The sequence below is a fragment of the Phymastichus coffea genome, unplaced genomic scaffold (assembly GCF_024137745.1).
Source record: "Phymastichus coffea isolate CEN01 unplaced genomic scaffold, Cenicafe_Pcof_1.1 PCOF00003, whole genome shotgun sequence".
In the NCBI taxonomy this organism is placed as follows: domain Eukaryota; kingdom Metazoa; phylum Arthropoda; class Insecta; order Hymenoptera; family Eulophidae; genus Phymastichus; species Phymastichus coffea.
The window spans coordinates 9,031,199-9,055,373 of NW_026706814.1; the positions used below are offsets into that span (position 1 = coordinate 9,031,199).

The following is a 24,175-nucleotide window of genomic DNA, read 5'->3' on the forward strand; positions in this document are numbered from 1 at the left end:
GAAAATGTGGAATGGAACTAAAACGTGGTCCTGGTAAAGAGCCCATTATATCAAAACTTCCCTTGACGATATCGGAAATTGGGATCTTTTTGTTATCAAAAGTTATGACTTCAGCTTAATTTTCAGACTTCTAAACCGACATGGGTTAAGAATGGGCGCCATTTTGTACATAACAGGTTTTCATCTATATTTTGGTCAATTTTGCAGCTACAAAAATATTATTTTTTGTAGATTGTAGGATTTTGCAAACTTTACGAATACGTAAAGTAAAAAAAAAAATTTTGGCGTGAAATAAAAAATTTTGCGGTCATTTTAAAGTTTGAATTTGCCGTAATTTTGTATAGATTTATAGGTGTAACGCAAAAAAATTACTTTATATTTTTTGTTTTAGAAACAAAATGTGTAGATTTTTTCATATTTTTGAAATTGATGAAAGGGGGATAAAAATTTAAAACTCTCATTTTTTATGATTTGTTAATCTTACATAACTTCTATATTTATATACATATATATAAGTATGTATATAGGTGTGTATGTATAGATTATGTATAACAAATAAGAAAAATATAATAAAGCAATTTTAAAAAACAATTATTTTAATTTACATTTTGAACACTGCAACGGTAGTCGATTTGATCCGTTTACGATTCGGTAGCACTCGCGATGCTAGAGCGAACCAGCGATGAGCATTCGGTCACCCATCCCAAACTTCTCTTTCTCCTATTCATAACGCATCTAGGTTTGTTGTACATTTGTGGCTGTTCTATCATTATACCGTGTCTGGATTCCGCGTTTCAAATTAGTTTTGTTTAAAAGAGGGAAAATAAGAAATTTTTCAATTGTATAATATATAGCTATTGTTTGATCATCAGCATATTAAATTGATGTTAACCTCGGGAAGTACTGGCTATATATTTTCAAGTACAATTCGATGTAGCCTAGTAATAAGTGTAAAAGTCCAAAGAAAGAAGTATTGTAACAAATATAATTTATATTCTCATACTATTTTATAAAGAATTAAGAAAAATATAAACATATCATAAATTGTCAAATCCTAATTATTTTATTCTTATTTGAGCTCTGTAAATTCATATAGGTCATATAGTAAATTTAGTAAATTATAATTCTTGTTTGAAACATTTTCTTTATTATAACTAGAACAGCTGATAATAAATGAGTCAATAAATATAAGATAATTATATTTAGAGTGTAATACCGAATTGAAATTTCCGGAGCAAATTGAACAGAATGGAAAGAGTTGACTTCGGTCCAAACAGAGTCTAACAATGAAAATGTTGAAAGTAATTGTGAAACAGTGTGAAAGTATGTTTAATTATTAAAATTTTATAAATTGATATTTATTGTTTTTAATTTTTTTTAATTTAGATATTACAGGTCTGAACCAAATGCTGAAGTATCAAAACATACTGCTAACGATAACAGTAACATAAAGGCAACTCTTTATATTCTATTCAATTTGCTCTAGAAATTTTAATTCAGCATTACGCTTTAGACATTATAATTATAATTATTAAAATTAAAATTTGTCTGTCCCATACTTAAATGAATAATTTCATAAATTAATTCTTATTAAAATTTTTTTTAGGTCAAAATATGAAAAAAAGTTCAATGTCAGAATCATCATCAGATATCATGGAATTAGAGGAAGGTATTTTATTACGACGTTCAGGTATTATAAAAAAATCCAACTACAATCCTCATTACAATAATAACGTACATCTTGCCTGTATAAGTATTGAGACTGATGTCTGACTAAAAAGGTAATAAATGTTATATACATTGTAAATAAATTTCTTATGGAACATGTTATTTATTAGCGAGATTGTATATTTTTTTATTTTTATATTTTTATATTTGATATTTTTTTTAGGAAGTTTTTAGGAATAAATGATAATATTTCAAATTCATTCGACACTCTGTGCTGAAAGTACTTACTTTCCGCACGTTCGGCCAAAAACGTGCGATCAAAAACGAGCTTTTCACGCGCCGTATTGAAAAACACGATAAGATACATGTTTGGGAAAGAGAGTCTCGTCTTTTGTGTCTTTTTACCCACGCTTCACTCAGCCCTAAACGCCACACCAGACGAAAATGTACTTTCCCGTACTTATATCGTAATGTACTATTACACCCTGTATGTAACTTATGTTGAACACAATTTAACAAATAATTATTAACATAGTCGCTGCTATCTTTAATGTACGTTTATACCAGTTGAAACAAACACTATCTGATTCCAAACAGTTTTTTTCTGGATATTCAGATTGAAGTGAGACTGTCAAGTGCCTCATTCCTCTGAAAAGTATTTTACTACTTTTGTATGTGGCTTTTATATGGACATATAAAAAATCCGGACATTTTACTCGTTTTATAGAAAAAACTCATCTTCATTAGTATCTAATTCGAGAACAAAGTTTGACTATCAAATTGTATAAGAAATTTTACAAGATGCTTATTCTCTCACACGAAATCAAATGTTTAATGTCGAAATTCAGTAAAAGGATTACTTCTTACTGAAAACTATTTCGGAATGTACCCTTCACTAGAATTTAGAAAACTACAATGTTTGCCATCTGTTATCATTGATACTCTTAGACAATTCGATTTAAACCATACATTTTTCGGTGCCATATACGTGCTCGTATACTCGAATTATATCACTACAGTTTATACCTAATTTATGTCATAAATTGTGAGATCACTATTTGGTTAGCTTCAACGTTTTCATCTGTTGTTGATGTGCTGGGACATCCAGGGCAAGATTCGTCTTCGCCATTCTCTCGGTCTTTTTGGAACAGCTTATACCACTTACACACATTTTTCTTACTCAGAGTAGACTCACCGTATGCAATTGTCAACATTTCAAGAGCTTTACCCTATTGAAAAAATCCAGCTGGAAATCCAGGCTGGATTTCCACATGGATATCCAGGTAGATTTCCAGGTGGATTCATATGGATTCCATATGGATTCCAGATGGATTTTTTTGAAAATCCAGGTGGATTTATCAATCTGGATTTGACGTGAAGTAAAATTTCAAATAATAAATAAATAACGTATTGGTTATCAGTATATAAAATTTTACTAATAGGTTCTATGGAGGATGAATTATAAAAAAAAAAAAAAAAAAAGTGTCTTGACCAAGGCTTGAACCCGGGATCTTTATATTATCAGACTTGTCTTTTACCACTTTGCTATCGATGACTGTTGGGATGCATTCGTTTTCTTTCCTATATCACGTGCAACTTGAAAGTTGCGAATAAGCCATATTTCTACTTATTGTATTGTTCATCTCTGATTATATGCATGAGTTTCAAATTAAGGACGTCGTCTGGTCCATTTCAAATAATGACAGAATTTACTGAAACTCAAACTGATCATCGTTTGAAGTCTTCTGTACTCACACCAGTTTTTTTGGGACATATAGTATAGTACTACATAAAGAGAAATATGATGTTTAACATGTGCTCTTATGAGACGGCATCGAAATTATGCGTAAAAAAATAAGTGCACTTATGGGGCAGTGTCAAAACTATAAGAAAAAAATGTAAGCTGCTAACGCCGAGACAGCGATGATGACTTAAGAGAGCCTTCTTATAATAAGGAAAAAAAAGTAAAAATAATGAGCGTTAGACTCGCAGGGTACTTCGGTTGTGGCTCTCGTGGTTTACCTGTCTGAGTTGTAGCGCTGTTACAGATTACGGTTTTCTTTCTAAAGGAAAAAAATTAAAATAATAAGCCTAAAACTCGCAGGGTATAGGGTTAGAAAAGAAAAGCACTAATCTGAAACAACGCTACAACTAAGAGAGGTCAAACTCGAGAGCCAAAATCCAAGTACCCTGAACCCTGCAAGTTTTACGCTACATATTTTTTCTCATGCTCCCGGTGAAATATAAAATTTTACGCTCGATATTCTTACACGCATTTTCCATTAAGAAAAAAAAAATAGAGCCGACGCTACACCTACGCCGGCTATTTCCGGGAGCCGATACCAAACTACCCTGGACCCGCCGAGTTTTACGCTCATAATTTTCTATTTTTTCCTGTAGAAAAAAAAACATTAATTTGAAACAACGCAACGACTCAGAGAGGTAAACCACGACAGTCATAACCCAAAAATCTTGTACCCTGCGAGTTTTACGCTCATGATTTTTACTTTTTTCTTAAAAAAAAACACTAATCTAAAACACCGCTGTAATTTAGACATGCAAACCACGAGAGCCAAAATCCAAGAACCCTGTACCCTGCGAGTTTGGTGCTCATATTTTTTTTATATTATACCTAATATTTCGTAAGTATATGTTATATTTTCTGTAGGTATTTCTATGAAAGCAAATAATTTTTGAATAAATAGAGCTAAATTTCTTAAAATTTTGTTGTTGATCTTGATCAACAATTAAAAGCCGAGATCAAATTCTTCAGAGTGAACAAAATTTGTTCAAGAAGAAAGAAAAACTCGTGTAAAAGTCTGGAGCATAAAACTCGGCGGGTCCAGGGTGGTTTGGTTTCGGCTCCCGGAAATAGCCGGCGTAGGTGTAGCGTCGGCTCTATTTTTTTTTTCTCAATGGAAAATGCGTGTAAGAATATCGAGCGTAAAATTTAATTTTTCACCGGGAGCGTGAGAAAAAATATGTAGAGTAAAACTTGCAGGGTTCAGGGTACTTGGATTTTGGCTCTTGAGTTTGACCTCTCTCTGTTGTAGCGTTATTTCGGATTAGTGTTTTTCTTTTCTAACCCTATACACTGCGAGTTTTAGGCTCATTATTTTAATTTTTTTCCTTTGGAAAGAAAACCGTAATCTGTAACAGCTCTACAACTCTGACAGGTAAACCACGAGAGCCTGCGAGAACCGAAGTACCCTGCGAGTCTAACGCTCATTATTTTTACTTTTTTTTCCTTATTTTAAGAAGGCTCTCTTAAGTCATCATCGCAGTCTCGGCGTTAGCAGCTTACCTTTTTTTCTTATAGTTTTGACGCTGCCCCATAAGTGCACTTATTTTTTTACGCATAATTTCGATGCCGTCTCATAAGAGCATATGTTAAACATCATATTTCTCTTTATGTAGTACTATACTATATGTCCCAAAAAACTGGTGTGAGTACAGAAGACTTCAAACTATGATCATTTTGAGTTTCAGTAAATTCTGTCATTATATGAAATGGACCAGACGACGTCCTTAATTTGAAACTCATGCAAATAATCAGAGATGAACAATACAATGAGTAGAAATATGGCTTATTCGCAACTTTCAAGTTGCACGTGATATAGGAAAGAAAGAGAATGCATCCCTACAGTCATCGATAGCAAAGTGGTAAAGGACAAGTCTGATAATATAAAGATCCCAGGTTCGAGCCTTGGTCAAGACACTTTTTTTTTGTTGTTTTTTTTATAATTCATCCTCCATAGAATCTATTAGTAGAATTTTATACACTGATAACCAATACGTTATTTATTCATTTTTTGAAATTGTACTTCACGTCAAATCCACATTGATAAATCCACTTGGATTTCCAAAAAAATCCATCTGGAATCCATATGGAAATCTAGCTTGGAAATCCATATGAAATCCATATGGAATCCATATGAATCCACCTGGAAATCCACCTGGATATCCATATGGAAATCCAGCCTGAATTTCCAGCTGGATTTTTTCGATAGGGTAGAGCACTGGATTCTATTTTTCACAAAAAATTTAATGCAAACTCTTTACTCCATTCTTTTCGATAGAAGAAAATCGCCGAGCACACCAAATACTTCTAAACTCTGACGCCTCTGCCAGAAAAACAACACGTGCTATATAGTCAGAACTGTGAATATATGATCGAGGTGAGTGTACCGACACAACAAAAATTCAAAACTTGAATGTACGTAGCCCGCAAAAATTGAAGTCACCTTACCATTTGAACACCCCTCGTATCTAACTATTAGGTTCTGTAATATAGTTGGTAAGCTATCAAATATATTTTTTTCAGCGCAAAATAAATGGCCTATTTCAGAAAAATGTATTTTTCATTTTATTAAAAAATGACCATAACACTTTTATTTTGCAAAATTTTTTATTCTTGAGAACGGCATTAGAAAGTACACTTACAAATCTATCTAATATTCCAGTTAAAAAATCCGAAACCACAGCGAATAGCCCAGGATTCAAAAATAATTTTTTTTTCCAAGAAATTGAAAACTTAAAGTCACAACTTAAAATAGTCATAAAAAATGCAATTTTAAAAACATCAACATAAAAATAATACGTATCGGCTTATTTTTTGAGTAGAACAAGTCGTTTATGTTTGAAAACTTTTGATGATATGTGCGCTATCAACCTGCCTTCGTAGATGCGGCACAATACAAAAATTTTCATGACAAGATTCTCGTTTAGATGAAACCTATGTAGACCTTCTCAGAGTAATACGAGGTGTGATCAAAAAGTGAGGTGAATTTTTATTTTTCTCAAAAAATATTTATTTATTCATCAATTTTTATTTTATCTCCTTCAAAGTAATCCCCCTCGGATATAATGCACTTGTGCCAACGCTTTTTCCAAACATCAAAGCATTTCAAAAAATCATTGTTTGTGATCTTGTTTAGTTCATCCTTCGATGCCGTCTTTATCTCCTCAATCGTGGCAAAACGCCGTCCTTTCATGGGCCTCTTCAGTTTTGGGAACAAGAAGAAGTCACAGGGGGCCAGATCTGGGGAATACGGTGCCTGTGGCATCGTTACTGTCTTGGTTTTAGCCAAAAATTCGCGCACAAGCAACGAGCAAAAAATTGCACAAGCAAAAAGCCAATTTTTATTTTTCCACAAATTCGGACGTTTCTGGCGGATTGCTTCGCGCCAATTGCGCATAACTTGCAGGTAATATTCCTTATTTACTGTTCTACCCTGTGGCAAGAATTCATGATGCACCACGCCCCTGCAGTCAAAGAAAACTGTAAGCAAAACCTTTACATTTGATCGAACTTGGCGTGCTTTTTTTGGTCTTGGTGATCCAGAATGCCTCCACTGGGACGATTGAGTCTTAGTCTCGACGTCATAACCGTATACCCATGTTTCGTCACCTGTTATAACCCTGTTGAGTAAATCTGGATCATCGTTGACGTCATTCAGTAGCTCTTGGGCGATGCTCATGCGACGTTTCTTTTGGTCGAAATTGAGCAATTTCGGAACAAACTTCGCTGACACACGTCTCATGTCTAAAACACTCGTCAAAATTGATTAGCACGAACCAAATGAGATGCCAATATCATCAGCAATTTCTCTAATGGTAATTCGACGATTTCCCAACACTATTTTCTTCACTTCTTCAACATTCTCATCAGTTGTTGATGTGCTGGGGCGTCCAGAACGAGGTTCGTCGTCGGTGTCTTCTCGGCCTTCTTGGAAGAGTTTATACCACTTGTAAACATTTTTTTGGCTTAAAGTAGACTCACCGTATGCCACTTTCAGTATTTCAAGTGTTTTGGAACATTTGATTCCATTTTTCACACAAAATTTAATGCAAACTCTTTGATCCATGTTTTTAGACAGCAGCAAATCGTGGAGCACGCAAAACACTTCTAACCTTGATGCCTCTCACAAACAAACCAAACATACTACAAAGCTGAAATTTGGAACGTATGTTCTAGACGAGCGTACCGACATAACCAAATAAAAAAGTCGAAGATCGAACGGACGTAGCCCGCTAAATTTCAAAATTCACCTTACTTTTTGATCACACCTCGTATAAATAGATGCTATAGAGCATTACTGTTAATTTATAAGGGCTCAAAGTTGATATAATCAACAAAACACAATTTCTTCAATCCGTAAAAAACAGTATATATTTTACATGAAAAAGTATAAAAGTTAAAGAATTAAAAATACTACAATATAATCTTGAGCGAAATTATTTTCGTTCATTAGTCATGGCGAAAAGTACCAAATTCTTTTTAAATGGCCATTTGTAACATGTTGAATATTTATTGCACAAATAACATTTTAAGTTTTATGTGTATTAAACGTTATCTTTTGTAATTTAAAATAATGGTAACTTAAACTATGGAATCTGTTCACTAGTTGCCAAGATAATTTTATAAGTTAACTAACAAGGAAGATACCCTAATCAAAACTTATCAATTTTGATAATACTTGTATATGTCGTAGTACATTAAAGAAACAAGAGATTCGTAATTTTTTTTTTTTTTTTTTTTTTTTTTTTATAATCGGAAAATCATATTTAAGGGGTGAAATCCATTGATACACACAGAGATATGCTTTATGTGAGCAAGACATAGAGAGACTGACGTATTCGCGTCGCGTTCAAATTATCGCGCATAGATTGATTTTCACACAACGCAAGAAGACCCGCAAATCCCGACAATCTTCGCGCTGATCTACAAAACGATACACGCGCATATAGTCTCGTGAGACGGGATCTTTGCCGACTTTTTCAACAAATCAGCCATTCTTTCGTGTGATATTGATCTCCTGGCATGAACACAAGCTGTGGGGGACTGTGGTGTTGTGATGTCACATGTGACGAACTATTACACGAGGATTTTTCCGTTTTTCTCAACGCCTACGCATTTGGCGGAGCTTTGGTTTTCGACACCTCTGTGAGTACCCATTCGATCGTGCTCTCTCTTTCTCTCTTTCTCTATCTTACGTCGTTTTATAATTCGCTTATTATTATTAAAGCTCATTATGATAATATCCATTCATTTATTCCGTACACCTATCTTTTTACGTTAGCCCGTATTCGCGTACCATCATATTTTGCGCCTTATAGCTTACATAAAGAACTCACGTCGTTTCAGTCACCCAGTAAACGGCGTGAACCTAACCTATATACTCACTCGTATACATTCCTATACTTATACATATAATATATATATATATATTTTTATAGAAACAGGGTGTATCAGGTTGAACCTTCATTACAGTATGTTGTCATATGTAATTTTATATTTAAAATTTAATATTTTATAGTAAATATTAATATTTAATATTTTATGGTAGAAGATTAATATTCATCAGATAAGTTAAGTACTATGACGGTAAACGTCATATTAGCGCTATCACCTCAACCATGCGGCTGCCTGCGAGGGCAGCACCTACTGGTTGGGGAAAATGGAATAAGGAAATTCGGTACGAGACGGGACGGAACGCGCGCGAATATAAATGAACTAGTCGAGGATAAGTTATCCGAGCGTTCAGCCAGAAAATGAAAATCGCTTATCCCTCGAAGACCAAGGTCGTGACTCGGTACCATTGAACGACCCGAGCGGGACAAGAGTGTATGACGCTAATCATTGCACGACCCTTGCACTATCACGTCATCGGGAGATATCATTTACTCCAAAAGTGAAAGCAGGATCACCAACAGCCAGAAGTGTTCCAATGGTCAAAGGGTCATACCCTACGTTTAAATTCAAAAGTTTAGATGATATAGTCGAAGAATCTGAAATGAAAAACGATCCATCCGTGGATTTACATTTTTCGGAAACGCTGACGGACTATGAAATATTTTTCATGTTGCCCCCGCAGTCTGAACAAATTAATCAATACACAGACCGGAGGAATATCGAAATCCTACTTCTAATAGTGAAGGCAATAGTGTAAACCGATCGCTAGGACCTTCTAAATATAGATTGCAAAATAACGTGTACACTAATCAACAATGTTTAACTTATAAAAAAGATAACATTGTACATTTCGTCTCTCACGATTGCTACAATCAAACTTCCGTTTCAAATATATTAAACAAAATTGGAACGATCGACCTGTGGAATATGAAAAGTTTAAACCAAAAAATTAGACAAAGATGACGACCAACTACAAAAATCACGTTATCTTTTCTGTAGGTATTAAAGACAAGTATCATGACCTTACTAGCATAGAAGCTTTAAGATTGGACTGCTGAATTTTTTTTTTTTTTTTTTTTTTTTTTTTTAATTATTAAACCTCGCTCTATTCATGCTCCATCAGTGCTAATCAGCGACGAAGGATTGCAATGTGTTTGAGAACAAAGCTCATAAAACTTTTTTCAGTGGTGCTTGTATCAATCAGCAGGGACTGGGAATCGAACCCGGGCCTACCGGGTGCGAGTTCGTCACCCTACCGACCGAGCCATTGCAGGCCTCGACTGCTGAATTTAAAAAGGTTACTAATTCAAAAGAACCTTACGAGATTCCGCATAGCAAGAAGGGGATATTATACCGATGATCCGGACTATTAACCGAAATTCTGATCAGGATTTTCGATAAAAATCACATTAAAGTAATGGTCTGCTATGGAAAAGTAATCGTTCCGCTGCAAGAAAAGCGATTAGAAATAATTTGGATCTTACACAATATCCTGATTGGGGGACATAAGGGAGGAAATATCAAAAGATCAGAGCTAGCTTATTTTACTGCATCATAAAGTGGTATAAAACGTTTAAGCAATTATTTCTATTGGATATGTCCAACATTCCTAAGATACTGATGTGACAAAGGCTTTAAAAGAATGTAACCCTATCTATGGTGCTAGTTAGACTAAAAAGGAAAGGTACCCAACCCGAACTCACCGATTTTAATGATTTTGATACATATTGTAGAACATAAAAAAATAAGAGACACGTATTTTTTTTATCGGCTAATTTTCACTTTTAAGGGGTAAAAACCTCCCCTAAAGTTAATCTCCAAAAAGCATTTTTTTTAATATCTCGGCTTCAAATTAATATTTTTCAGTGAAACAAATTGGAGGTTATTTCTTACAAAAGGAGCAAGTATTTCATGGTGATTTAAAGAGTAAGGGTAGCATCCCCTATTTTTTAGGGGTTGGATACATATATTTTTTGGCATAATTTTATAATAAAAAAGTTTAAACTGACAAAAAAAAATTGGAAAAAATGTTTAAACATCCATAATAACACAATTTAGTTGACATTTTTCGGTGTTTTAATAAATATTACCCCTAATGGGGGTAAACCACCCTTAACACTGTAACGGGGTGAATACCGTTTATTTAATTTAACCGCGCGCTCGCATAGAAAAGCGCGCGTGATTACCTACACGTTCAAACACGAAAACCGGAGAGCAGGAGGGAACGGGTGTCAGTCAACCAACTGTCTACTAGCATGAAATAAATACGTCGGAAATATTGTTAGTATCACAAGCGAGAACGTTTATTGTCTCTTAATGTTACACTGTATTCGGCCCGCGTGTTTATGTTTACATGCCGCGCGTACGACAACAACATGCAGTGTCAGATCGCTCGCCGCTCTTTGTTCGCCGAGTTATTACATGTACGCTTTTTATCGAGTACGAGAGATTAGTTATAGACGATTCTATCGCGATCACGAAATTAAGCTGGCCAGCTTACCTTATTAACTCTCGCACGGGTAACAAGTGAGACGAAGAAGGCTCGTACGGCACACGCTATGTCTTTCGGTAATGTTTATCTGCCGGCGATGATGTCTCTCGCTTACGGTTTCGCCCTCATGGCGAAACTCTCCGCTCACGCACACTTGCACGCACACCACTCTGTCAGGCTATGGCACAGCTTCTTTCTTTTCGTCTCTACACTCCGGAAAACTCGGGAATTTCTCTTTCTTATTAATTGCGGCTGGAGGTATCGATAGCAAATCCTCGACTGGTTCATTTTTATACGCGCGCGTTCCGTCCCGTCGTGTGCCGAATTCCCTCGTCACATTTTCCCCAACCGGTAGATGCTGCACTTGCGGGCAGCCGCATGGTTGGGCCGTTAGCGCTAATAAGACGTTTATCGTTACAACACAAAATAACTGTAAATATGTAATTCAATACATAATATTTCGTAGAAAGTTTGTATATAGAGGTTTTCGAGATCGCTCTTTACAAATCTGATATCAGATTTTGAAAATTTAGAATGGCGGAACCAATGTAGTGGACGAAAATGTCGAAAAAAAATGTTAACTTTCATAAAAACTTGTTTACGAATGTGTGATATTTGTAGCCTGTATATGTGAACTAAAGAGCCTTAAACCCTAAACCCCTAAACAACAAATAGGCTAGATGCCTGTGCTTTTTAACCGAACCACCTCAAATTCCTAAATTTGTAAACAAGAAAATTCTGTGTGTGAAGTAGTTTTATAATTTCCGTAGAAGTTATTATCAGAATGTTATTGAAATTCCTTTATTGTAAATTTAACTTATAATGTATTTTTGTTTATAATATTAGAGTATAATAATAATAATCTACAATCTTTTATCTTTTGCCATAGTGCATTTTTTGTATTGAGCATAAAATATATTATTTTACGAAGTTTTTTCAATGGTAGTCCTCATAAAAGTGTTTAAAGCACAATGCTTTTTTGCACCAACCACATCGTACAATTGCAATGTTTGTGTACCCTTCCCTATTTACAATGTGTTGCACAAGACTTTCCAAAACTGAAATCTATAGGATTGTCAAATTTATCTGGTTTTTCATTGACGTAACCGCTTTTATACCAGGAATATTTAAACAAATCTATATATCTCGGTGAAGACAGTTGGTTATGAACCAATGGTTGCAGTTTAATTATATTATTTCTTACATGTAAATTCATATCATGATCCATTAACATTACATTATCAGAAAATGTTCGGACAAAGTTTTTCCAAATACGGAATCCATATACATCAAGTGGTTGTATTTTTCCTGTGGTTCCAGTTGGAATTTTTTTTATGTTAATAATTTTATTTTGTGGCATCGTTTCTTCTATAACTTTCTCACAATGACCACTCCAAGAATCAAGTAATAATATTAAGTGATGGCCTATATGGGGATTAAATATTTTTTCCAACCAGATTTTGAAGTGATCTGCAATTAAAAGACTTACTAATTAACTGCTCAACGATATTAGAATGTAAAAATTGTTATTAGTTCCCTTACTTGTTGTTAATTTTCCAGATTTGGATGCTTCCACGTACACGTTTTCTGGTCTAAATATGTTTTATTCTACAATAGGGCCAATCTTGCCACTTGGTTCCTTTAAAACTAGAAATAGCTGTGACAACAGTTGTCTAGTAGCTAATATTAGTGGCTGTATAGTATAACTATGCGTTGTTGCTGAAATTGACTGTACCAGACATTGCACTTGCTTTTCTCCTTCTACTGCTAATGTTCTTCCAGATCTGCTGTACATTGATTTGTTGGTGCTATATCCGGATCAGGAAAATGATGTTACACTTTATCTTCAATTATTTCCGCATTATAGTCCTTATACTCTTGAAAATCCAAAGGGTCATCAGTAATCATTTCTACATCGTTGAAATCATGTGTTGCATCTATTAAAATTTCTTTTATTTTTTCGGCCAACTCTGTTTCATGATAATTCGTGGCACTATCCAGTATGTTTAACGCTTGAAAATATGCTAATAATAAGTTTAGAACATTTAACGGATTAATTTTCATTTTTCAATCTGAAATAAAAACAAGCGGTAAAATTCATATAAGATGTGTTTTTGCATGTAAGGCACGACTGCTACATTTCTACCAGAATAAAACGAGTAAAGGGCAATTCTTGACTATTTCAAAAAGTTTAAGACATCAAATCACCAATTTTGTTCAAAGTTGGTAGACTTGTTACCTATACAGAGGTCAACATCTGTGCAGAGTTTTAGATCAAAATATTGATAAGGGGCCGACTTATCAACTGTTGAAAAAATATTGGACTTTTTTTTATTAATTCGATTTCTCGGAGACTAATAAAGATATGGACATGATTCTTTTTTTAAAAGTCGCGGAAAGAGTTTCACTTTTATAATGTAAATAGTAAAATACCAAATCATTTATTTATGTCATTGTTATAAACAATTTTTTCAAAAAATCGACGATATTTCAAAAAACGATATTTTTTTAAATTTTTGTACCATCGTGTTCCTTGTCATTTTTTACATAAGAAACCGTTGAGAAAATCAAGTGCCCGCTATTAGGATTAAGACAGCACTAAAATGAAACGAACCGCCCGCTAGCCGCTCGGCCGCTGGAACGTCCGCTACTCGTGCGGTTCCAACGTTGCTTGCTGCAATTGTCTTTAATGAATAAATGATTTCATATTCTATCAGTCTATATGTATTTTTTACTACAAACTTTTTACTACAAAAAAAAAATTCAGGTTAACAATTTTTAATGTTACACACACTGAAAAAAATTGTTGAAAAAAAAAAAATTTTTTATTTATTGTTAAAAATTGTCTGGGGTAAATCTACCCCACATAGCAGTTAAGGATTAAGGGAATTATAGCCATGTTAAGGAAATCTGTTTTTTTCAGAGTTGTTTTTCAGTGACCAAGATATCTTGAAAATCGTAAAAGCAATCGTCTTAAAATTTTGCTTCCTCCTAGAAGAAGCTTTGTAATAGTAAAATTTTCAGCTTCATAAAAAAACTTCGTTTGAAGTTCAAAAAACGTGTTTATAGAAAATGTCCGTATGGATGTGTGTGTGTATACCATTTTTGAACTGTCCATCGGATATCGATAAAATTTGGTATCCACTTTTGTTTTTCTATCCCGAATGCGTGAAAAGAATCCATTTTGATTTTATCAACACGTTTTTGATTTATAGTGAATTTTCGATTTTTGAAAAACGGTTTTCCATTCTTCAGATGAAAAAAATTAAGATATTTAAGTCGTACAAATTGTTTTTGAAAGAATACAAAATACTTATGTTTTTACTAAAAGAAAATTTACTTACAATTAGCTATAACCATAACTTTGTTATTCACAAAAAGGGTTTTTTTTAAAACGTTATATCTTTTAAACTAAATCCGACTAGGACCAAACATTTGCTAAAAATACGTAATTCGACCTCCAAGCACCTTCAAACTTACTTCTATGAAGTTTTAACTAAAAATTTTACTATTATAAAGCTTTCTCTGGGAGGAAGCAAAATGAAAAATTAAGTCTTCGAAAAACCACGTTATTTCATAAAACGTCCGCCATTTTTTTAAAAATAATTTTTCGAAAAACCCTTTTGAACCAACAATTTTCTGTAATAAAATACAGCTTTCAACTTCTTTTTAAAAAATCACCGAAAATCGCATGTTTTTTCGCTTTGAAAACAGACATGGCATCTTCAGCGAACCCATATTAGTTCAAAATTTATTTCACACTTTAAATAATCATTTTTTAATTGGTTACACTTTTTGTTCTGGTGAAAATATAAGGCCTATTGTGTAGGAGTCGTGCTCAACATGAATGGTAAGTAACTATTACGATAGTATTCTTACATTCGATATCGCTAAACAAGAGACTGTACTAGTCTAAACATTTTTAATTCTGAAGGAATTTTGAAAAAAAAAATTATAAATTTTTTTTCGTTACAATAAATTTTCGAAACGAGACGAAACAAAACAGTATCTTTTCTAGACGAGCCCCTTGAGCGGTATCGAGTTTAATTTGAAGAAGCAAAAATACAAAAGTTTATTTATTCATTTTATATGAAACGTAATAATTACTGAAAAGATGTTCAAAAAGTGAATAAAATACTTACATATTTTAAAAATAATCACTTTTAAACTAATTATTTTTTACTTTTAAAATTTATAGAAACTTTTATTCACTTTGAAATTAAATAATGTAAATCTATATAAAATCATTAAAGAAAATTTTCTACAACCGTATCATACCACTGACAAACAAAAAGACATACTATTCGTACTTTCCAGCATCGAACTAGAATACCCACAAAACTCACTCACTGCCGAAAAAATAACACAGGCAGCTGAGGTAAACAGTCGATGAAAACAATCTAAAAAAAGAATATACTGATTCGCAAATATTGTCAACAACTTTTATTAGTGAAAGACATTTATCTGTGGAATTCTCATTGATGTAGGATAACATTCATTGAACTAATATACAATTCGTATATACAATTCCCTTTCAATAACAACGTCTTCTTTAATTGCAAATGAAGTTCGAGTATTAATATTCTTTTATGTATTTTTACCAATAACAAAAATTATCATAGTAATATAATAATAATAATATTAATAATAATAATAATAATAATAATGCCGGGCTGGTCTAGTGAGTGGTAACACCTCACTGGGCAAATGCTAGCTTCCAACGTCCACGACGTGCCCGGTGGAAACGATGTCCGTCGCGTCAATGCTCTGAGCAGCAACGCCATAACGGACACGGCCAAGAGGAAGATATGGCTCACAAATGACGCAAAAGATAATGGTATTCTGCCGATGTGTCCAACCATTAATCACTTATACACATACACACTCACACACTACGCAAACACTCACACACACACGCCTTCTGGCAAACCGGGGAAGTGAATGCTCGGCGACCCTATAAACGGGCCTTACCGAAAAGCGAATGGTAGGGGACTCCTATAAACGGAGCCGCCCGAAAGCGAGTGAAGGGGATCTCTCTAAACGGGCTCTCCCCGTGAACGAAGCCCGGTTTTGCCCATGGGCACTTACATACACGCACACATCACAGGGGGGAACACTGAACACACAGGGTAAACACACAGGGGGGAGACCTCAGGGGCTGTGCGTTGTCCCAGCGCGGTTCGTGGAGTCGCGACTACGAGGGACCTCTAGCATAACGGGACAGAAAACTATGGAAAATGCACAAAGAAAACATTGATTTACCTCAAGTGGTAATCCCTTCTCAGGGAGAATCCACCCCGGGTTCCGATCGGGTGAAAGCCCTGGTGGCCACGGGCAGCGGCAAGGATTTTGAGGGCCGCACCTTGTGCATGGCGAAGAGGAGGACCAAACGAAACGATACGAACAAAAATACACTGAACATACCAGAACGACAGAGGACAGACAGTGTATCAAGTGGCGGCAGCGGGGTGAGTTACGCCTCCGCCACAGACAACCAAGAACAGACGTCAGGACGAACACCCACGATAAACAAAATACGAGACATGACTGAACTGCTAAGGCTAATACAAGAGACGGCGACAAAAATGGCCGATGCAGCAAACATACAAAAAAACATGAATATGACAGTGAAGACTGGAATCAAGACAATTCTCGAGACTGTGGACATTGCGCTGCACAAGCGGATGGACACAGCTCCGGAAGGACACCGACGAGACAGCAACAAGACAAGCACGACGACGAACAACAACGCAGAGGCGCCACAGACGAAACGGAAACGTTCGCTGACCGGAACCACGCCGGAGCCCTCACAAAAGAGGTCACCGACGACAGATTCGACCAAAGACTGGCAGACCGTTACACGGAAAAAAACAAAAAAGAAAACGGACGCAAGGAATCGACCTGACAAGGACAGACCGGCCCACCAGAAAAGGGGACTCGCTGTCCTCGTCAAACCGGGGACACACGCGTCGTACTCCGATATCGTCCGAAAAATCCGGACAACGATCGATCCGAAGGAGAGTCACGTACAGGTGACGACCCTGAGGAAGACTAAGAACGGTCTGTGCCTATTGAAGCTGCAGGTAGACGCAGACAAACCAGACGGACGCGACCTGTTTGAGCGACAGATCCAGGAGGCCATCGGGGAAGCGGGCAGTGTCAGGGCTATGACTTCCAAGGTACAATTGGAGATCATGGATCTGGACTGCGTTGCGACTCCGGAAGACGTGACGGACGCGCTCAGACGAGAGTCTGGGCGAGACACAGACTTTCGGGTCCACATTTTCGGTCCTAACCGCGCTGAGCAGTATATGGCGGTCTACGAAATGGAATCGCGAGAAGCCGAGGCGCTGCTGCGGCGCGGTCGGATCGGAATTGGCTGGGTGCACTGCCGCGTCCGAAAAAGACTGACGGTGACGAAATGTTACAGGTGCCTGGGCTTCGGCCACGTGAAGGCCGAATGTACGGGCAAGGACAGGACGAAATGCTGCCGCAAATGCGGCGCATCCGGACATTACGCGACGGAATGCAAAGGAGAACCGGTCTGCCCACTGTGCTCCGAGGCCGGGCATGGGGACGTCGCCCACCTCGCCAGAAACGGCAGGTGTGCCGTGTTCCGGGCCGTGCTGGAGGAGTGCAGGATGCGTGCCGGAAGACGGACAGAGTAGTACAAGGAAACCTGAATAGAAGTAGGACTGCAGACATGCTCCTACCGTAGATAGCCGACGAACATGACGCGGATATTCTGATCCTGTGTGAACCATACAGGAAAAGGATGTCCCAGACATACATTACAAACAGGACAGAGACCACTGCTATCTGGGTAAGGGGCGCCGCTCAATTTAGAGTCTCCAACCGCGGAGTCGGGGACGACTACGTCTGGGCTACAGTCGGCGCTGTCACTTATGTCAGCGTCTACTTGACACCCAACTGCACCGCGGCGGAGTTCGAAAGGAAGGCGACGCTGTTAGGACGGGATCAGGGACCTGCCCGGAGATGTCATCGTTGCGGGGGATCTTAATGCGAGGGCGATCGAGTGGGGAATGAACGAAACGAACCGACGTGGACGACTGCTGCTGGAAATGGCCGCAAGGTTGGACCTAGCAGTAGTAAATACGGGACACACGCCGACGTACAGACGACCAGGGATTGGAGACTCCATCCCTGACGTGACGATGACGTCGGACAGAATCCTGCCACGGCTGAGGGGGTGGCGGGTGGTCGAGGACTATACAGCCAGCGACCATCAATACATCGTCTTCGAAGTGGCGGGACGGACAGAAACGAGACAAACGAGAATCCACCAACCCCCGCGGTGGAACCTTAACAAACTTGACCGACAAAAATTTTCGGAGGAGTTGATGGCGGCATCAGCCCCGGGGTCGAAGATTCCTCCTGAGCTAAAGGGCCGGCGAAGAACGGAAAGACTGACAGACGAGACGGCGAAATTAATAAACAACTTGTGCACCAGCACAATGACGAAACGACGACAGATACAAAAAAGACGACCACAATACTGGTGGACGGACGAAATAGCCGAGCTACGCAAGATATGCCTGGCAAATCGGCGACGTGCGACGAGGGCTGGAGGTGGACCCGAAAGGGAAAACCTTCAGGCCATATACAAAACAGCACGGAAGACGCTGACGAAAGCAATACGGGACAGCAAGACGCGATGCTGGAGGAAGCTCTGCGAGGAGGTGAACGAGGATCCCTGGGGAACCGGCTACAAGATTGTGACCGGGAAACTAGGGGCCCGAGTCTCACCGGAACTTAAAGTTGCCGAAACAGCAGGACGGATTGTTGACGGATTGTTTCCGACGCACCCGATTAGGACAAACGTGATGGATGACGTGGACGCACAAATGCCCCTCGCTTTTACCGCTGAGGAGCTCATCAGAGCAACGAATGCGATGAAGACGGGTAAGGCACCGGGACCGGACGGAGTACCATCCGAGATCCTCCGGCTCGTGGCTCGTCTACGGCCGGAGATACTTCTCGACCTGTACAATACGTGCTTGACGACAGGAACGTTCAGCGATCGGTGAAAGGAGGCGAGGCTCGTTCTTATTCCAAAAGGTAAGGGCGACCCTGGCACTCCTTCGGCCTACCGGCCGTTGAGTTTACTTGACACTACTGGTAAACTCTTTGAACAATTACTCAGACCGAGACTGACGGACCCGATACAGGCCGGAGGGGGTCTCTCAGATTTGCAATTCGGCTTCAGGAGGGGTCGATCGACGATTGGAGCGATCCAAAAGGTGATTGATTCTTTCCTGGAACTAGACAGACACTGCCATGCGGCGCGACCCATTGTGCTGCTAGCGACGCTCGACATCAGAAATGCTTTTAACTCGGCCAGGTGGGTGGATATCTTGGAGGCGCTGAAAAGCAACTTTTAGATTCCACCGTACCTGGTTCGGGTTGTGGAGGATTATCTGAGAAACAGACGAATAACGTACGAGACGATCGAAGGACAGGTAACGAGACAGGTCACCGCTGGGGTGGCTCAGGGGTCGATACTGGGACCCGACTTTTGGAATGGTCTATACGATAGTCTGCTTCGGCTTGGGATGCCACTCGGAGTGACCCTCGTCGCCTACGCTGATGACGTGGCGGCGGTGATCACGGAGAGATCTCCCGAGCTGGCGCAGCTGACGTTGAACCAGACCATGAGACGAGTTGGACGATGGATGACAGAACACGGACTGCAACTCGCAACAGAAAAGACAGAACTTATGCTTCTCACGAGAAGACGCATACAGACGATACTACCCATGAGAGTGGGTACATACGAAACGGAGACCAAAGGGGAAGTCAAGTACCTTAGGGTAACCCTCGATACGAAGATGACCTTCTGGCCTCACATACAGAAGACAGCCCGAAAAGCGGCAGAGAGGATAACATCCTTGAGCCGCCTGATGGCAAACACGACGGGACCGAGACCAGGAAAGCGGTGACTGCTAATGGCGACAGCTCACTCGATCCTCTTATACGGCGCGGAAATATGGGCAGATTCCTTGAAGACAAAGAAGTACTGTAAGACAATGACGATGGTACAGAGACAGGGCGCTCTGCGAATCGCTTGCTCCTACCGAACAGTCTCTGCGCAGGCTGTCCTGGTGGTGGCGAGCGTAATACCCGTGGATCTTCTTGCCTCGGAACACAAAAAGATCTATGGGAGCAGCACAGACATAGGACGAAAGAACGCGGCAATCGTTGAACGCGAAAGGACGATCGACATGTGGCAAGACCGATGGACAGAAGAACGAGGTAGCAAATGGACGAGACGACTGATACGGGACGTGAGACCGTGGCTTGGAAGGAATTTTGGTGATGTGAATTTTCACGTCACCCAGCTCTTGACGGGCCACGGGTACTTTCGACGCTACCTCCACAATATGAACCGAGTACGAACACCCGATTGCAAGTATTGTGGACACGAACGAGACGACGCGGAACACACGTTTTTCGGGTGCGACCGCTGGACAAGACTCAGACGAGAACTAGAGACAACAGTTGGCAACATCACCCCCGATAACATTGTAGAGGTGATGCTGCATAAACCCGAATGGTGGCGTTTAGTCGCTACCTATACGGAAACCATACTAAGACGTAAGAACGCGGACGACTGTCTGAAGGACGACTGAGCAGACGGATTGACGCGACGTAACGACGCACGGTAAAACGATACGAACGAAGGAACACAGACAGAACCCCCAGTCAGAAGTAATATCAACATAGTCCCTGGCTGGGGGAAGGACAACAAGGAGATGGCGGTTTAGTGGGTAGGCCTGTCTTTTTTTTTGGGGAGTCCCACATACCTCCTTAGATCAAGACTAAGGGGAATCCGCAAAAAGGATTCCGCAACTCCTTGTAAAAAAAAAAATAATAATAATAATAATAATAATAATAATAATAATAATAATAGCAAGAATAACAATAATACTGATAATAGCAATGATAATGAGGAGAATTAATGTATAGAGACTGATGTTGATAATTAGCTTTTATTATAATTAGTTTATACGGAGCTGTCAAAACAACGACTCTTGAGAAAAATAATAAAACACTTTTTTTAATGCGATAGTAACAAAACAATCATACTGCGGCAACTTCAGCTTCGAACGAAGAATTCGTATTCAAACGTAGAACTCGGTTCGTCAAGCTCGCCACAATAATGAAAAATAATAATAATAATGAGAATAATATTTATTATTGAATTTAGATTTTTTGATAAATTCATTAAATCGTATCAAATAGTATTATTATGGAATTCCAAACTGTAAATATTTTACTATAGATAGAATAATCATTACTTCGAGAATTCATCTAAAAAACTTTTGGCTTACGACATAATTGTAACAATGAAAAACTCCTAAGTTTGACATCATTAAAATTTATTACAAAACAAAGAGGTTGATCAAATAATTTTATTAACCTATATTTTTTCATTTGCAAAAAAGTGTGGACTTTTTGAATTTATAAAATTATATAATTATGAAATTTATAAAATACTTTATAATTTATGAAATTACTTTTGAAATTATGCTAAGTTATAAAAGCAGAAAAATAAATAATCTTTGATTGAAATATAAAACGAAGCGTTATTTGTTACATACAAAATGATTGAATAAAATATCGGTAATATGTCTATACTCGTGTCTACGGTAAAGTATTGTAGAACAAAACATATTTAAACCAGAAAACGTGTACGTAGAAGCATCCAAATCTGGAAAATTAACAACAAGTAAGGGAACTAATAACAATTTTTACGTTCTAATATCGTTGAGCAGTTAATTAGTAAGTCTTTTAATTGCAGATCACTTCAAAATCTGGTTGGAAAAAATATTTAATCCCCATATAGGCCATCACTTAATATTATTACTTGATTCTTGGAGTGGTCATTGTGAGAAAGTTATAGAAGAAACGATGCCACAAAATAAAATTATTAACATAAAAAAAATTCCAACTGGAACCACAGGAAAAATACAACCACTTGATGTATATGGATTCCGTATTTGGAAAAACTTTGTCCGAACATTTTCTGATAATGTAATGTTAATGGATCATGATATGAATTTACATGTAAGAAATAATATAATTAAACTGCAACCATTGGTTCATAACCAACTGTCTTCACCGAGATATATAGATTTGTTTAAATATTCCTGGTATAAAAGCGGTTACGTCAATGAAAAACCAGATAAATTTGACAATCCTATAGATTTCAGTTTTGGAAAGTCTTGTGCAACACATTGTAAATAGGGAAGGGTACACAAACATTGCAATTGTACGATGTGGTTGGTGCAAAAAAGCATTGTGCTTTAAACACTTTTATGAGGACTACCATTGAAAAAACTTCGTAAAATAATATATTTTATGCTCAATACAAAAAATGCACTATGGCAAAAGATAAAAGATTGTAGATTATTATTATTATACTCTAATATTATAAACAAAAATACATTATAAGTTAAATTTACAATAAAGGAATTTCAATAACATTCTGATAATAACTTCTACGGAAATTATAAAACTACTTCACACACAGAATTTTCTTGTTTACAAATTTAGGAATTTGAGGTGGTTCGGTTAAAAAGCACAGGCATCTAGCCTATTTGTTGTTTAGGGGTTTAGGGTTTAAGGCTCTTTAGTTCACATATACAGGCTACAAAGATCACACATTCGTAAACAAGTTTTTATGAAAGTTAACATTTTTTTTCGACATTTTCGTCCACTACATTGGTTCCGCCATTCTAAATTTTCAAAATCTGATATCAGATTTGTAAAGAGCGATCTCGAAAACCTCTATATACAAACTTTCTACGAAATATTATGTATTGAATTACATATTTACAGTTATTTTGTGTTGTAACGATAAACGTCTTATTAGCGCTAACGGCCCAACCATGCGGCTGCCCGCAAGTGCAGCATCTACCGGTTGGGGAAAATGTGACGAGGGAATTCGGCACACGACGGGACGGAACGCGCGCGTATGAAAATGAACCAGTCGAGGATTTGCTATCGATACCTCCAGATTTGTAAAGAGCGATCTCGAAAACCTCTATATACAAACTTTCTACGAAATATTATGTATTGAATTACATATTTACAGTTATTTTGTGTTAGGGGTGATTTACCCCCCCTTAGGGGTAATATTTATTAAAACACCGAAAAACGTCAACTAAATTTTGTTATTATGGATATTTAAACGTTTTTTCCAATTTTTTTTAGTCGGTTTAAACTTAAATTCTATAAATTTGTTTCTAAAAGAAATAATAAGTCAATTACAAAGCTCTACGCCTGCGCAAAGTGTATTTCCGGATGACATCCTTGTAAGTTGTAACAATTAGTGGTAATTTGTAATTGTCCTATTATTTCTTTTAGAAACAAATTTATAGAATTTTACTGATGGTACAATTTAGACTACAAAAGGTACAATTTTTCTGTGAATTTATTTTTGCTTAATTATGTCTTTTATGTGAATAAATAGGAGGTGAATTATCGATAACGATATTTTTTAATTTTTATGAGAAATATGGTACAATAACAAATAATTATTTTTTTGAGAAGTACAATTAGACATACGTGAGATGTAATCATTTTTTTTATAAAATGTTATTTGTGTCGGGCTGTTTTCACATTGGTTGATTATGCAGACTCACTGCCCGACTATTTTGTTAAAATGGTGTAGCAGGATAAAGATTCACACGCATCATGACTGGACCTACAGTTTAAGGTAGAATCCGAATCACCGGAACCAGGGTAACAGACATTAAAATTTCATTTCTGAAAACCTTCACGTACGAGTATACGAG

At 37.4% G+C, this 24,175-nt stretch overlaps 1 protein-coding gene across 3 annotated transcripts in view; it reads left to right on the forward strand.

Moving 5' to 3' along the window:
* The window catches only part of LOC131664074 (potassium voltage-gated channel protein Shaker), a 1,178,399-nt gene that overhangs the window by 1,104,347 nt on the left and 49,877 nt on the right, over positions 1-24,175 (forward strand). For 2 of the 3 annotated variants that reach the window (XM_058934949.1, XM_058934943.1), the window contains one exon: positions 1,607-1,781. In XM_058934949.1, the coding sequence (XP_058790932.1) occupies positions 1,607-1,773 (167 nt within the window). In that variant the 3' untranslated portion in view covers positions 1,774-1,781. Of the gene's footprint in view, positions 1-1,606; positions 1,782-24,175 lie in introns of those variants that run through there. The other variant, XR_009301906.1, reaches the window with a different exon arrangement.